Source organism: Narcine bancroftii, chromosome 10, assembly GCF_036971445.1.
Source record: "Narcine bancroftii isolate sNarBan1 chromosome 10, sNarBan1.hap1, whole genome shotgun sequence".
Taxonomy (NCBI): domain Eukaryota; kingdom Metazoa; phylum Chordata; class Chondrichthyes; order Torpediniformes; family Narcinidae; genus Narcine; species Narcine bancroftii.
The window spans coordinates 70,069,419-70,084,481 of record NC_091478.1 but is presented as its reverse complement, the minus strand read 5'-3'; the positions used below and the strand labels follow the sequence as shown (position 1 = coordinate 70,084,481).

General features: G+C 33.1%; 1 protein-coding gene and 1 long non-coding RNA gene across 9 annotated transcripts in view; one reads left to right on the top strand and one right to left on the bottom strand.

The window, feature by feature from the left end:
• terfa (telomeric repeat binding factor a) overlaps positions 1-15,063 on the bottom strand; it is a 55,323-nt gene that overhangs the window by 17,216 nt on the left and 23,044 nt on the right. For all 5 annotated transcript variants that reach the window (XR_011345716.1, XM_069901292.1, XM_069901289.1 and 2 more), the window contains 3 exons: positions 11,052-11,203; positions 2,949-3,353; positions 2,525-2,619 (listed from right to left, as the gene is read on the bottom strand). Coding sequence is in view for 4 of the 5 variants with exons in the window: in XM_069901292.1 (XP_069757393.1) it covers positions 2,525-2,619; positions 2,949-3,353; positions 11,052-11,203 (652 nt within the window). In the remaining variant the exon portion in view is untranslated. The remainder of the gene's footprint in view (positions 1-2,524; positions 2,620-2,948; positions 3,354-11,051; positions 11,204-15,063) is intronic.
• LOC138744720 (uncharacterized) overlaps positions 1-15,063 on the top strand; it is a 60,921-nt gene that overhangs the window by 45,504 nt on the left and 354 nt on the right. For 3 of the 4 annotated variants that reach the window (XR_011345719.1, XR_011345717.1, XR_011345718.1), the window contains 2 exons: positions 10,041-10,181; positions 10,753-10,898. This is a non-coding gene — a long non-coding RNA (uncharacterized lncRNA). The remainder of the gene's footprint in view (positions 1-10,040; positions 10,182-10,752; positions 10,899-15,063) is intronic. The other variant, XR_011345720.1, reaches the window with a different exon arrangement.

Here is a 15,063-nt window from a genome sequence, read left to right as displayed (position 1 = left end):
AAGAACACAGCCCTGTGGTGCTTCAGTACTGATGGAGACTGTGGAGGCAATGTTCTCGTGCAGGAAATACATCATGAATATTACATTTTTAATATCAATAAAGGAGCCTTTGAAAAACAAAATCATGAATCTAAATGTTTCTTTTGCATTTTTCTGCTTCCCTCCAAGTGTCATTCCATTTGCATCATTATTCTATTTTTAAAATTTTTAGAGAATAGTGCAGCACAATCCACGTATTTGCTTAACTGCTTTTACCTAATGGACATCCCTCTATTTCCTTCCTGGTCCACTAGCTTTGGTAGCCCATTCCTGGCATCCATCACTTGCTGTACAAAAACCTTGCCCTGCACATCCCTTTAAACTCCTACCCCCCTCATAGAATGCATGTCCTTGGTATGTGATGCTTTTACTTTGGGGGGGAAACGATTCTGACAGTTTACCTTATCAATGCCTCTTGTGATTTTATAAACCTCTATCAGGTAGTCTCTCAACTTCCTATATGCCAGAGAAAACAACCTCTCCCCATAATTCATACCTGCTAAAACCAGACAGAATCCAAATAACCCTCTTCTTTACCTTATTCAAAGTCTCCATACCCTTTCTATAATGGGCTGATGAAAATTGCACACAGTATTCCATGTGCAGCATTACCCAAGTTTTATATAGCTGGAACAAAATTTCCTTATTTTTGTACTCAGAACCCAACTAATGAAGGCAAGTATACCATTCTCTTTCTTTACCACCCTATCTTCCTGTGTGGCAACTTTCAAGGGCTACCAGATCCCTCTGTACACAAGTGTTTTTAAACAGTCCTTCCGCTAACTTTCTGCTTACATTTGACCTTCCAAGGTGTATCACCTCACTTATCCAGAGTGAAGATTTTAGTTTTAAGGTTTAAATATATGAAGTTATCCATTGAAAAATATTATTAACATGCCAATATTATTTCAGGTGGAAACTACTCCCATTTACTGTGCCATAAAAAAAATAGTAAAACAATTTTTCAAAGGTTGAGGTAAAAATTCTGATGATGCAACTTTAAGTGTTTGACTAGACGGATGCTTCCGACATTAGCTGTAGCTGTACAAGTGCACTACCTTCAGTTTTTCCCCATTATATTATTACATATTAACAATGAAAACCTGTTACTTAAAATGATACTTCAATAATCTCTCAATAAAAGGATTATTTGCAATGTCTTTATTTGGTATCACAATATTATCCCATAATGAAATTCCTATGGTCAATCCAGATCTATTACTATTACGTTAGGAGATTCATTTCATTTTTTTTTGTTTTAATAACCAGCTATCAGAAAGTGGATGCAGCATTTGTCCAACCTGGCCCACCTTGCTCATTTTTGAAGCATTATTTACATCCTGGAGAAGATCCTGCACAGGAACTTTCTATGAAAGACTGAACTGTAATCTCCCTGTAAATTAAGACCACAAAAACTGTCCTAGTTTAACTCTAGCCAACTGTCTTACAAAAACAATGGTCAAGGTTGTGGCCAAGCCATCCTCCATCTCCAGATTCCCATTTAAAAAGCTTCGTTTTTAAATAATTAATTTTCCAGTACATTATTTGTAAATTCTTCTTCCTACCCTATTGACCTATTCAATTTTTACCATGAGTAAAAACACAAAAGTCTTAAAACATCTTGATTGAAGTAAAAAAAAACACAACAATGCTGGGGAAACCCAGCATTCAATTTTTACCCAATTCATTTGTTTATTCTAGGAAAGCCCTCAACTCTTCAGATGATTACAGCTGCAGCACTCAAGAAACTTTACAGCATTCAGGACAAAAAATGTTTGCTTGAACAATCTGTTCCATACAGGACAAACATTTCTTCCATCTCAGATAATCTACAGAATGCACTCTTGGAATGCAAAAACTTATTTTAAGACCGGATAATCTATTTCACCAGGTACAATAGCAACAGTCTTATAGACAAAATACCTCATGAAAAGTTTGACCATTCAGATTGCTAAACTTGTGGGTATATATCTCCAGAATGGAGGACCATCACCTTCCCAAGATCATGTTATATGGCGAGCTCTCCACTGACCACCGTGACAGAGGTGCACCAAAGAAAAGGTACAAGGACTGCCTAAAGAAATCTCTTGGTGCCTGCCACATTGACCACCGCCAGTGGGCTGATATCGCCTCAAACCGTGCATCTTGGCGCCTCACAGTTCAGTGGGCAGCAACCTCCTTTGAAGAAGACCACAGAGCACATCTCACTGACAAAAGGCAAAGGAGGAAAAACCCAACACCCAACCGCAACCCACCAATTTTCCCCTGCAACCACTGCAACTGTGTCTGCCTGTCCCGCATCGGACTTGTCAGCCACAAACGAGCCTGCAGCTGACGTGGACATTTACCCCCTCCATAAATCTTCGTCCGCGAAGCCAAGCCAAAGAAGAATATCATGTTCACACACCAACCTTGCATGTCAGGTGCAGCACAAAATGTAGCTTATTATGAGGGATCAAAATTAATTAACTACTCTTTTACTCACGGAATGGCATGTTTTGAGGTATATCAAAAAGAAATTCTTCATCACTCCAGTCTTCCTTCTTCTCAACAATACCAGGATGATTGAACAGCTTTCGTCTGTGGCAATTTGAACAAGAAAAGAAACATCACTAATTGCATAGCTATCAAAGCTAAAATTTTATTTTGTAGCAAATACTTTTCTTGCTTGACATGATACCCATAATGTTAAATCTCCAAACAAGATTCTTTCTAATACATTAATGGAGCAAAATAAACTCAAAAGGTTGGGCTTGATGATACAAGTGAAATGTTGCTAATGACCGAAGTAGTTCATTGAATTACTGTTTAAAAAAGAAAATGTACCTGACAGTAGCTGAGCTAAATTCAGAAAATTTAGAATTCAATTTATATTCTAATAGAGATTACATAGTTTCAACAATTTTTACCTTTTGACTTTCAAGCTGGTTTCCTGATTCGCCATCTCTTTTAAAGGGCCATTATCATTGCATGATGTGGAGGGACTCTTTCTGCCATTGTGATTATTTTTTCTGCCATCAGATATGACATCAGGACATTCTACCTCATCCTGACTGTCTGGATCTATGATAAACCGAGAAACAGCCTGTATGCAATTTGCACTTGGATTTTCACACTGTTGAATAGTCTTTGCCTTGAGGTTCTGCTTCTTGCTTCTCATACTGCATTGTGTTTCACTATTTTCACGCAATTTAAAATCCAATATATCCATCTTTTTAAATAATGTCACCGGATCCGCTGCTGATTTATGAAGGACACAGAAGGCAGTTTGCAGGGCTGCGAGACTGTAAGGGAGGTCAGGATGAGCATCCAATCTAGAAATAAATTAAATAATGGCATTATATAGTATTATTGTTTCTCTGGATTTTTATTCTTAAATCTGCAGCTCTAAATACCAAAATAAACCATTTTGACTGTCATGGTGCATATGATGAATGTCAATCTGCTAGTTAGCTGTAAATGGCAAAAAGGAAATCAATTTTATTTAAAAATTGAACCAATGACTAACATGCTTATCATTAAATTATGTTTCAGGGGCGTGGCAAGATGGCGTAAGGATCAGACGTGCCTTCCTGTCCTCTCCTGACTCTATCTTATTGTTTTGTCCAGAAATCCCCATTAAAATTCTTTAAAAGTTTAGATAACTTCAGTGCTGTTAATTTAACTTCTGATGCTACAATTGGTGAAAAAGAGCAAAAAAAAAACTGACAACAGATCATCAAAAAACTACAATTTCCAAAAGTTCAAGTTTTGGAGCCTACCTGTAGAAAATACACCGGGACTCAGCGTGAAATGGATCCCAGGAGAGAGGTACAGTGTTCGGATGCAGAGCTCTATGTTACATCGGTAGAGCCCCCTAAAGAGGGCGCCAAACAGCCTTTAGAACAAAGAGTTACTCAGGTTCGCACATGCGCAGTAGCATCTGACGGCAATGTTATGAATGAACCGCTTGTAGTATCATCAGCTGAAGTATTACCAGCTGAAACACTGGCTGGGGAAAGGCATCTGTCAACTGTAGCGGTGGCGCTGCAAACTGCACCTCTTGAGAAAGAAGAACCGATACAACTTGATGTACTGGGAGAACTTAATACATTATAGACTGGGGAAAACCCCAGCCAGCGTCCTCCAGTCACTGCTGGAGAGGCTGTGGCTGGGGCTTCCACAAGGAAGGCAACCAGAATGAGGGAAGGAACAGAAGATCCTTTGGTTATGCAGAAGAAGCAGGAATCTGTTGAGCCAGAATCTCTTCCAATTGAAAAGATTCTTGTGAATCTTGAATCTAAATTATCTTATACAATGCAGGGATTATCCAAGATTATTACTGAACTTGGTACTAGGTTTAATACCCTGGTGAAAATACATTCTCCACAGATGGCTGAGTTTGGAGCTTTTAAGCTTGAAGTGAGAGATAAATTTAATTCGTGTGAAGAAGATATAGACGAAATACAGGATCAAGTTCTTGATGTGACCAAAATGGTTGAAGACTTACAAACTCAAAATAAAAATTTGGTGAAAAAGATTGATTATTTGGAAAACCAATCCAGACGGAACAATATAAAGATTATTGGTTTGCCGGAAGGTATGGAGGGACCAGACCCAAGAAAATTTTTTACTGAATGGATTCCGCAGGTGCTGGGTCAAGAACATTTCCCGGAAGGCATAATACTGGAATGTGCTCACAGAGCTTTGCGTAGAAGACCTATTTCAGGTCAAAGTCCAAGACCTGTTTTGGTTCGTTGCTTGAATTATTATGACAGAGAAATAATTTTACGAGTGGCTATTAGAAATACACAACAGAGAAAATCACCCTTGATGATTCAAAATAATCGAGTTTTCTTCTATGCGGATTTGAGTCAAGAGGTTATGTTCCAACGACGGGAATTCAACCCTGCTAAAGAGTTGTTGTGGAAGAAAGGTTATAAGGCAACCTTTAGATATCCAGCTGTTTTGAAGGTTTTTCAAGATGGTTACCAACCAAAGTTCTTTGATTCTCCAAAGGAAGCTATAGCATTTGCTCAAGAGCTGCCAATCACTCAGTTTCAACAGAGATATAGTCCGCCGCGATCTCCAAGGTGACAAAAGATGGAAGAAAAGAGCCATGCTCCAAGAAGGAATGGTCGTAATGGTGACTCGGCAGTTGGAGCTGATTAAAAGAAGAGTTGTCCTTTTTTTTTCTAATGCTTTTTTTCCAAAAAAAAAGGGATATTAAATAATGATGATGTTAGTTTAAGATGAAGTGAGAGTTGGGGGAGAGAACTGGATAGGCACTATTTTCTGAAAGTCATCTGCTACGTGTGAGTTATCTCACACCCATTTTTTTTGGGAGTTACCGCATTGCGCGGTTTAGACGGGAGGGGGTATTTTTAACCTCCTACCCGTTTTTTTTCTTTTTTTTGTATTATTAGATTAAAGAGTGAAGGGGTTTTTTTTTGGTTAAATAATTAAAAAAAAATTTTTTTTCCTTTTTTTTCATTTTTTTTGATCGTATTAAGAGAGGGTAAGAGTTGGGTTTTTTTTTCTAACTGTTGTAAGACATGTCGAAATTTAAATTTGCTTCTCTTAATGTTCAGGGTTTGAATAATACTATAAAGCGTAAGAAAGTACTTGCTTATTGAAAAAAATTTAAAGTAGATGTGGCCTTTTTACAGGAAACTCATTTGACAGATAAAGAACATTTGAAACTTAAGCGGGACTGGGTTGGTCAAGTCTTCTATTCTTCATTTAATTCAAAGACAAAAGGAGTTGCAGTTTTGGTACACAAAAATTTACCGTTTCAATTGCAAGACGAGGAGAAAAATGGAGGAAGGCTACTTAAGTTGAATTGTATGATCTCTAATGAAGCCTGGACTTTGATTGATGTTTATTCTCCAAATGTTGAAGACACTGCTTTTATTACAAAAATATCTTTATTATTGGGACAAGCTAATTCCAATGTGATGATTGGGGGGGGGATTTAAATATGGTATTAGAACTGTTATTGGATAAGTATCCAAAGGTAATTAAGAAATCTAAGATGGCGATACATATGGCTAATATGATGAAAGATTTGAATTTAGTTGATATTTGGCGTAGATTTAATCCTACACAGAAAGACTTTTCTTTTTATTCTTCTTGACATAATTCTTTTTCAAGACTTGATTATTTTTTAATTTCGGCACATTTACAGGATAAGGTTATATCTGTGGATTATAAGGCAAGGTTAGTCTCGGACCATTCATTGTTATTACTGGAATATCAAAGTTCTCAAGTTACACAACATACTTTAAGATGGAGATTTAATACTATGTTACTACAAAAGCCAGAATTTATTGTTTATTTGAGAAAACAAATTGAGGATTTCATTGCTAATCACTGACAAAAGGCAAAGGAGGAAAAACCCAACACCCAACCCCAACCAACCAATTTTCCCCTGCAACCGCTGCAATCGTGTCTGCCTGTCCCGCATCGGACTTGTCAGCCACAAACGAGCCTGCAGCTGACGTGGACTTTTTACCCCCTCCATAAATCTTCGTCCGCGAAGCCAAGCCAAAGAATGTTCACTCTGTTTCTGATCAGTTTGTTTTGTGGGACGCAATGAAAGCTTTTTTACGAGGTCAAATTATCAGTTATGCATCCAAACTGAAGAAAGAGAGAGTTAGAGAAACTGAGGATTTGGAGAAGAAAATAACAATCTGTGAAAAAGAATTTCAAAAGAAAGCTACTGAATTCCAAAAGATCCAATTAACTAATTTAAAGATGAAGTATAATAAGTTACAGTCATATCGATTTGAATGTCTGTTGAATCGTTCAAAAAATAAATTTTATGAATGGGGTGAGAAAGCTCAAAGTATTAGCTTGGCAATTAAAAAAAGAACAGTTATCTAGGATTATACCAGCTATTAGAAATAAATCGGGTATTACTTTTAGTCAAAAAGAAATTAACGATGAATTTTGTAATTTTTACAAAAAACTTTATTTGACTGAATGTAAAGAGATAAAAGAAGATGCAATAGACTCTTTTTTGAAAAATATTAATTTACCACAGTTATCTCAAGAAGACAGATAAGAGTTAGATAAACCTTTTACAGATAGTGAAATTGAAATGGCTATAAAAGATATGCCAAATGGAAAAGCGCCTGGTGGAGATGGTTTTTCTATTGAGTTTTACAAGACTTTTTATGTTGATATATCTTCCTTATTTAAGAATGTAATACAACAACTTTATGATACTTTTCAATTACCTGAGTCCTGTTCTAATGCTATAATTACAGTTATACCAAAAAAAGATAAAGACCCCTTACAGGTAGCTTCTTACCGTCCTATATCTTTGTTAAATGTAGACTATAAAATAGTGGCTAAAGTTATGGCTAATAGGTTGGCTCAGTATTTTCCAAAGATAATACATCGTGATCAAACAGGTTTTATAAAAAAATAGGTATGCTTTGGATAATATTCTACGATTAATTACTTTGATAAATAGATCTAAATCTCAGAAGAATTATCCAATGGTGGTTTCATTGGATGCAGAAAAGGCATTCGATAGAGTAGAATGGAAGTTTTTATTTAAAGTACTTGAAAAGTTTTCGTTTGGTCTCTCATTTATTGGTATGATTAGGGCTCTGTATAATGGTCCGAAAACTAGAGTTGTTGCTAATGGTTTGCTTTCAGAATCCTTTAATTTAACAAGATCTACTAGACAAGGATGTCCATTATCACCCGCCTTGTTTGCTTTAGTTATTGAACCTTTAACACAATTAATACATCAGAATGATAGTATCAAAGGTATGAGAGTCTTGAATGAAGATTATAAAATAAATTTATTTGTGGGTGACGTTTTGCTGTATTTGGTGGATCCTGATGTTTCTCTGCCAGCACTTCAAGATTCCTTAGAGATTTATGGTCAATTATCTGGTTATAAGGTTAATTGGACTAAAAGTGAAATTTTATCAATTAGTAAAGATGATTATTCAATGTTTAGAAATATTACGAATTTGAAGTGGACGAAACAAATTAAATATTTGGGAATTAATGTTAATACTGACTACCAAAATTTATATTCACTTAATTATCTTCCTTTAATGAAGAAGATTAAGGCAGATTTAGTTAAATGGAAAGATTTACCTTTGGGTTTATTAGGAAGAATTAATACTATAAAAATGAATATTTTTCCTCGTATACAATATTTATTTCAATCAATTCCTTGTTGTTTACAAAAAAGATTTTTTACAGATTTATATAAAGTAATTAGGGATTTTTTGTGGAAATGGAAAATTTCCTAGGGTGGCGTTGAAAAAATTGAAGTGGGATTTTCAATTTGGAGGGTTACGGTTACCTAACTTTCAATTTTATTATGAAGCAGCTCAATTTAGATTTCTTAGCGCATTAATGGCCACAAAAGATACGCCTAGTTGGGCACAGATAGAATTGGCAGTTATTTCTGAAAAATTTTCGAATGAATTTTTATTTCGATGGAATAAAAATTTGTTACGAACTTATGATGTACCAATATTGAAACATTTAATGAATTTATAGACAAGTAAATTACATAAAATGGGATTGAAAAATAAGTGGTCGGGAAGATTACCATTATATAATAATCAACTTCTTCCTTTCATGGTATCTAATACTATTTTGAAACAATGGGAGGAGAAATGAATACATAATTTATCTGACTGTTTTTTAGAAAGTAATTTTTGTTCTTTTGTAGAATTGCAAAAGAGATTTGATATAACTGGTTATTCTATATTTGTGTATTATCAGTTAAGATCTTTTGTAAAACAGGTATGCGATCGTCAAATGAATTTACTGTCTGAAACTGATTTTGAGAAATATGTGCTCTCATTTCCAAAAAAGGGTTATATATCAGGTTTGTATCATATTTTGTTGGAAAGTGAAAGTAAAATAGATTGGGATAAAGATAAAATGAAATGGGAAAAAGATTTAAGTTTAACAATAACTGAAGAAGATTGGTCTGAAATCTGTCATAATAGTGTTTGAAAATTGATTAATGTTAGATTGGCGATGATTAATTATAGTTTTATACATCAATTATATTTAACACCCAAAAAATTTTAAAAATTTGGTTTTAGTAAGTCAGATCTTTGTTTTCATTGTGATCAGGTTTCTGGTACTTTTTTTTTTTACATGCTGTTTGGCTGTGTGATCGGTTACAACAATTTTGGAAAGGTATTCAATCTGTATTTAATAATCTATATAATCTTCATATTGTATTAGACCCCGATATATTTTTATTAGGGAATATGCAACCGTTGATTGATTTAGAATTAGATAATACCAGATCTCTTTTATTTACTTAGCGCTGGCAGTGGCCAAGAAATGTATAGCGATTACTTGGAAGAATAGAAATGTATTGTCTTTAGATAGTTGGTATTCAGAGATGACGTTTTGTTTGGTTATGGAAAGAATATCTTTTTTCTATACAAGATGTCTTTTTGTGAATTAAAGTGGACCCCATTTATTGATTATATACAATTTAAATAAGTTTGAATTAATCATTTTTTTCTTTAAAAAACTTTTTTTAATTATATATATATATTATATATATATATAATATATATATGTTTTCTTTATTTTCTTTCTTTTTTTTAGTTTTTTTTTATTATTGGTTGGTTTTTTTTGTTTAAATTCTTTTTGTTTTTTCATATATATTTTTTTATATAATAAAAAATTTTTGGATTAATAATTAATACTTAATTTAAAAAAATTTATATATATCGATCTTTTTTTTAAGATTTTTTTAAAAAAAATTTATTATACTAATAGTATTAATTCTTCACTCTTTATCGTGGGGGTGGGGAGGGGGGGGTTTAGGGGTTAAAAATATTTTTTTTGTCTTAGTTTTTAGTTGTTAGGGGAGATGCCGAGATTGGTATTGTATTAACTGTTATTTTGTACTTGTATTACTTTATTTTGTATTTTTTCTGTACGTGAATTACTTACTTTCTTCATATGTTAAAATTAATAAATAAAGTTTAAAAAAAAAATTAAATTATATGTTTCAGATGTGGGACTGAGACAGGAACTTTTCTACATGCTAGGTGGTCGTGCGTGAAGGTGAGGCCATTTTGGCAAGACATCACAGAAAAAATTAACCAGGATAACAGGAGTGGCCTTCACGGGCGACCCGGAGCTATATCTACTAGGTAGTTTTATGGAAATGAGCAACAAATTGAATAAATATCAAATTTCATTTATAAAAGTAACAATGGCGGTAGGAAAAAAATGTATTGCGATCATTTGAAAGTCTGACTCCCCTCTACTTATAGCATGAACAGGTGTATACAAGGGGAAAAAAAAAATCACATATAATTTAAAGAATAAATATGACACTTTTATAAAAATCTGGCAGCCATACCTGGACCATACAGGGGCCCAAATACAGTAATAAAAAAGGACCTTAAATGTTACTATTTTGGATTTATATCTCCAAACGTCATTTCCCCAATTGTATTCTATATATTTCAAAGCTATGTAAGCTCTGACATAGTGCAGATCTGTATGTATGGAAAGGGGGAGGGAGGGAGGGACTGTTTTGTTTTGTTATTTGTAAGAAAAAGTTTAATATATTATGATATTGAAGATTTTATTATGTATATTTTTGGAAAAAAATCAAAAATAAAATATTTAAAAAGGAAAGTGGTTAACTGGCAAGTTCATAAAAGCATTTGGTTTGGCTGATAATGGGAATAAGAATTGTAATTGTTATACAAATAGGCCTCAAAGGATATGGACAACTGAGCAAATGGGCACTGATCTGGCAGATAGATGTCAATGTGGAAAAATGCAAATTTATCCACAAGAGATGAAGAACATCTGAGATTCAAAGCGATCTGGCCGGATTTCTACATGTTATTGGAAAGGTAATATGCAAATACAACTAGAATTTAGGGAAGCAAATGATATATTAGCTTTTTAGTGCTTGAGGATTTCAGTAAAGATGCCTCACCACAGATGTAGAGGATTTTGCATTGTAGCAGTGCAAAAATCAAATTATATAAAAAAATTCCACTGACCTGCTTGAGCAGACACAACATTCATCCTTTGAACTTGGTAAGCATTTATTCCCATCAGAAGCCTGCACATTCTGATCTGCTGCTTCATTACACACCATTCTCACTTCTTCATTTGGTATGCCTCCAAAGTTAGAAATAGATTTCTTTGCACTCTAAAAATTAAAAAAAACTGCCAATGTTTATTCTTTAGTGTTTATTTTTGTGAAATCGTAGATAAGGAATCTACTCAATTTATGAATACTGTACTTTGTAAACAATAATTGTTCCAACAAGAAAAATTAATTTCATTCATGTAGAATATTCATTCTTCTTCACTAAAATAAGTTAATTACAGAAGAGATTAACTTTTTTCATTTTACTGCTACTCCCAATGCCACCACTACTGCAACTATTAACTATTTCTACTCCTTGGAAAGGAAATGAACAGAATGATTAATGACCTCAAGAAAGCAATTATCTGCTAAAACCATAGAGAAAATGGTTTGAAAGTGACTAGCATAGACAAATTTGAATAATAAATGTATAAATCAAGACAGCAGCACGAATTAACTTTGTCATTAATTAAAGGAGAGGATTTGGAAGGAAATAGAAGAATTTTTAATGTTTAAAAACAAAATATACATCGCAATGATCTTTAAACACTGATGCTAATTAAACAACCCAGTTTGGCCTTGAAATAATGGATCAGCTGATCCCAAATCAGCTCAAAAAGCTGAAGTTTCAATCACTTCCGCAAGGGCCAGTGCAGTAGATGGGCAATCACTGTGCTCACAATGTACTAGACCAGTCTTAACATGCACAAACTTCAATAATGATTTGGGCAAATTTCAAAATATTGAAATATTACATAATTTTCAAAATATTATTTTGATTTCTATTTCTTAACCTGTTGTTTGCTGGAGGTAGTCTGCAGCAACACAGTGAAGACAAGTATTACTGATATAATAAAGAAATTCTGACAAAACAAAAAGACAAAAATTCCACCAAAACAAAAAATCCCTGTGGTTGTGTTTGGAAAAAATTAGATCTTATGTTAAAGAGATCAAGGTTGAATTTGAGAAGATATGGAGAAGACATGGACTATAATCATAATTTGATTACTTCGGCAGGGGTGCTCTGGGGATTTTCGATCCAATGTCCAAGAGCCAATACTTGATTCTTTACAATTTATTTGCTGGTGACCGTGGTTAGTGGGAGGGGTTAGATTGATGGGAGGAGTTAGATTAATGGGAGGGTTTTTTCTTCATTCTTATTTTTGTTTTTTTTATAAACTAGAAGAGATTGGTCTATTTAGATAATCATGATGTAAATCTCAATATTAGAATAGGAGATGAAATTCTCATAGATATTTCACTTTTTATGAGAATTATATGACAATGTATAATTGTATGTGATCCATATTCTGTATTGCATTATATAAAATCTAAATAATTAATTCATGTCTAAATATATACATGCAATATTTCTCTATCAATAAAAATATTTTAAAAGAAAAATTATCAAAGAAGAAAAAAATGTAAAAAACCAAAGCAATCTCTTTTAATAAGAAAAAGAAAGCAAAAATGAAAAAGAATGAGGAAAAAAGGAAAAGAACTCCCCCCCCCCACCCCCCCATACTTACCCTACCCTTCCCACTAAACATTGTCAACAGCAAATAAAAAAGGAAAATAAACTAGGAATCAAGTTTCGGCCTCTGTCCATTGAACAAATAGCAACCAGAGCACTCAAGCTTATGTAATCAAATGATGATAGAAATCCATGAATAGGCCACATAATTTGTCAAATTCAATCATAGTACATCTAATTTTCTCCAAACTCAAACAAGACATGATATCTTGTATCCTAACAAGCATCGGTGATATATTATCTTTCCATTTAATCAAAATTGCTCATCTGGCTAACAACAAATTAAAAGCTACAACTCTTCTTTGAATTAGGTTCAAGGAAATATTTTTGTGTTGAGAATAACCAAATAAAGCAATACAAGGATCTATGTTGATCCAAAGAATCTCAGACCGTCTGAAAAAATCATCCCCAAAGTTTTTCAGTTTTAGGCATTCCCAAAAAATATGAACCTCGTGAATTCTACACTGATGTCTGAATAAAAGTGGGATAATTTAACCTTAGACCAGTGTATTCTATAAACCACTATGAATTTAACCTTAGACCAGTGTATTCTATAAACCACTATGAATTTAACCTTAGACCAGTGTATTCTATAAACCACTATGAATTTAACCTTAGACCAGTGTATTCTATAAACCACTATGAATTTAACCTTAGACCAGTGTATTCTATAAACCACAATGAATTTAACCTTAGACCAGAGTATTCTATAAACCACTATGAATTTAACCTTAGACCAGTGTATTCTATAAACCACTATGAATTTAACCTTAGACCAGTGTATTCTATAAACCACTATGAATTTAACCTTAGACCAGTGTATTCTATAAACCACTATGAATTTAACCTTAGACCAGTGTATTCTATAAACCACTATGAATTTAACCTTAGACCAGTGTATTCTATAAACCACTATGAATTTAACCTTAGACCAGTGTATTCTATAAACCACTATGAATTTAACCTTAGACCAGTGTATTCTATAAACCACTATGAATTTAACCTTAGACCAGTGTATTCTATAAACCACTATGAATTTAACCTTAGACCAGTGTATTCCATAAACCACTATGAATTTAACCTTAGACCAGTGTATTCTATAAACCACTATGAATTGCAATAGACAATATTGTGCACAAACTGAGGTATTGTTAATCAAGTCAGGAGTAGTATCCCAATCTTCATTTGAAATAGAGATATTTAAATCTCTTTCCCATTCCCTCCTAATTGCATTTCCTGAAACTATTTTTAAATTCATCAAATTTACATAAATGGTAGCCATGATGAAATTTTATATCAAAAAGTAAATCCAGAACATTGGTTTTGTGAACTTGGTAAAATTAGGAAATTTAGATTGGGCAAAGTGTCTAATTTGTAAATATCTTTGTAAATATCTTTAAAAAAGCTTATGGAAGATTAGGCAGTTGCCTCGGATATATAAATTCCTAAGACTCTTAATACCCAATCCGACCCATTCTCTAAAACCTGCATCATGTATAGAAGGTTGAAAAATATGATTGTTAATAATAGGGCTGGATATCAAAAGATCAAAAAACTTCTAAATTGTGCCCATCTCCTTAATCCATGTCTCATAATCAGATAATCTGTTAATTTTGAAAATGAAAAAATTAAGAGCCTAAGACTGCTAACATAGCTAACCAAGTTCAATTCCATTTCCACCCAAGTAGGATGGTCATCCAAAGTATCAAAATGTAATAACAATAATAATTTTTTTCTATTAACTGTCCAATAATAATATCCAAAGTTTGGGAGAGACAAACCCCCATACCTTTTATTTCTTTGAAGATAAGTTTTTTTTAAATATGAGGCTGTTTGTCCTGCCATATAGTCGAATCTAATGAGTCAAAATAAGTTTTAGGAACAAAAATTGGTAAGGATTGGAACATATACAAAAATGTAGGTAAAATGTTCATCCTAATTGCATTGATACGTCCAATCACTGACTTGGAGAAAGGTGTCCATCTGACAATGATTCTTTAGTCTGTTTAAGTAGGCCTAAAAAGTTTTATTTTAATAAATTCTTGCAACTCTTTGTAATTGTAATTCCCAAATATTTAAACTGGTCTTTAACTACCTTGAAAGCGAAATTGGAATAAAAGGCTATCTTATCAGAATCATATTCTAATAATAGAATATGAACTGAAGCTCCTTTAATTAGATTTTCTTATTATTATGATAAATGTATATATTACATGATATAATTATTTTATGATTCATATTCCATGTTAATACATTAAGATTGATAATTATTTTCTATGACATGTAATATTACTCTTTCAAATTAATTAAAAATATTAAAAAGAAAAAATACATTAATTCACTAAAATTGAATTAAAATGTCAGCCAACTTAAACTATTGTTTCCT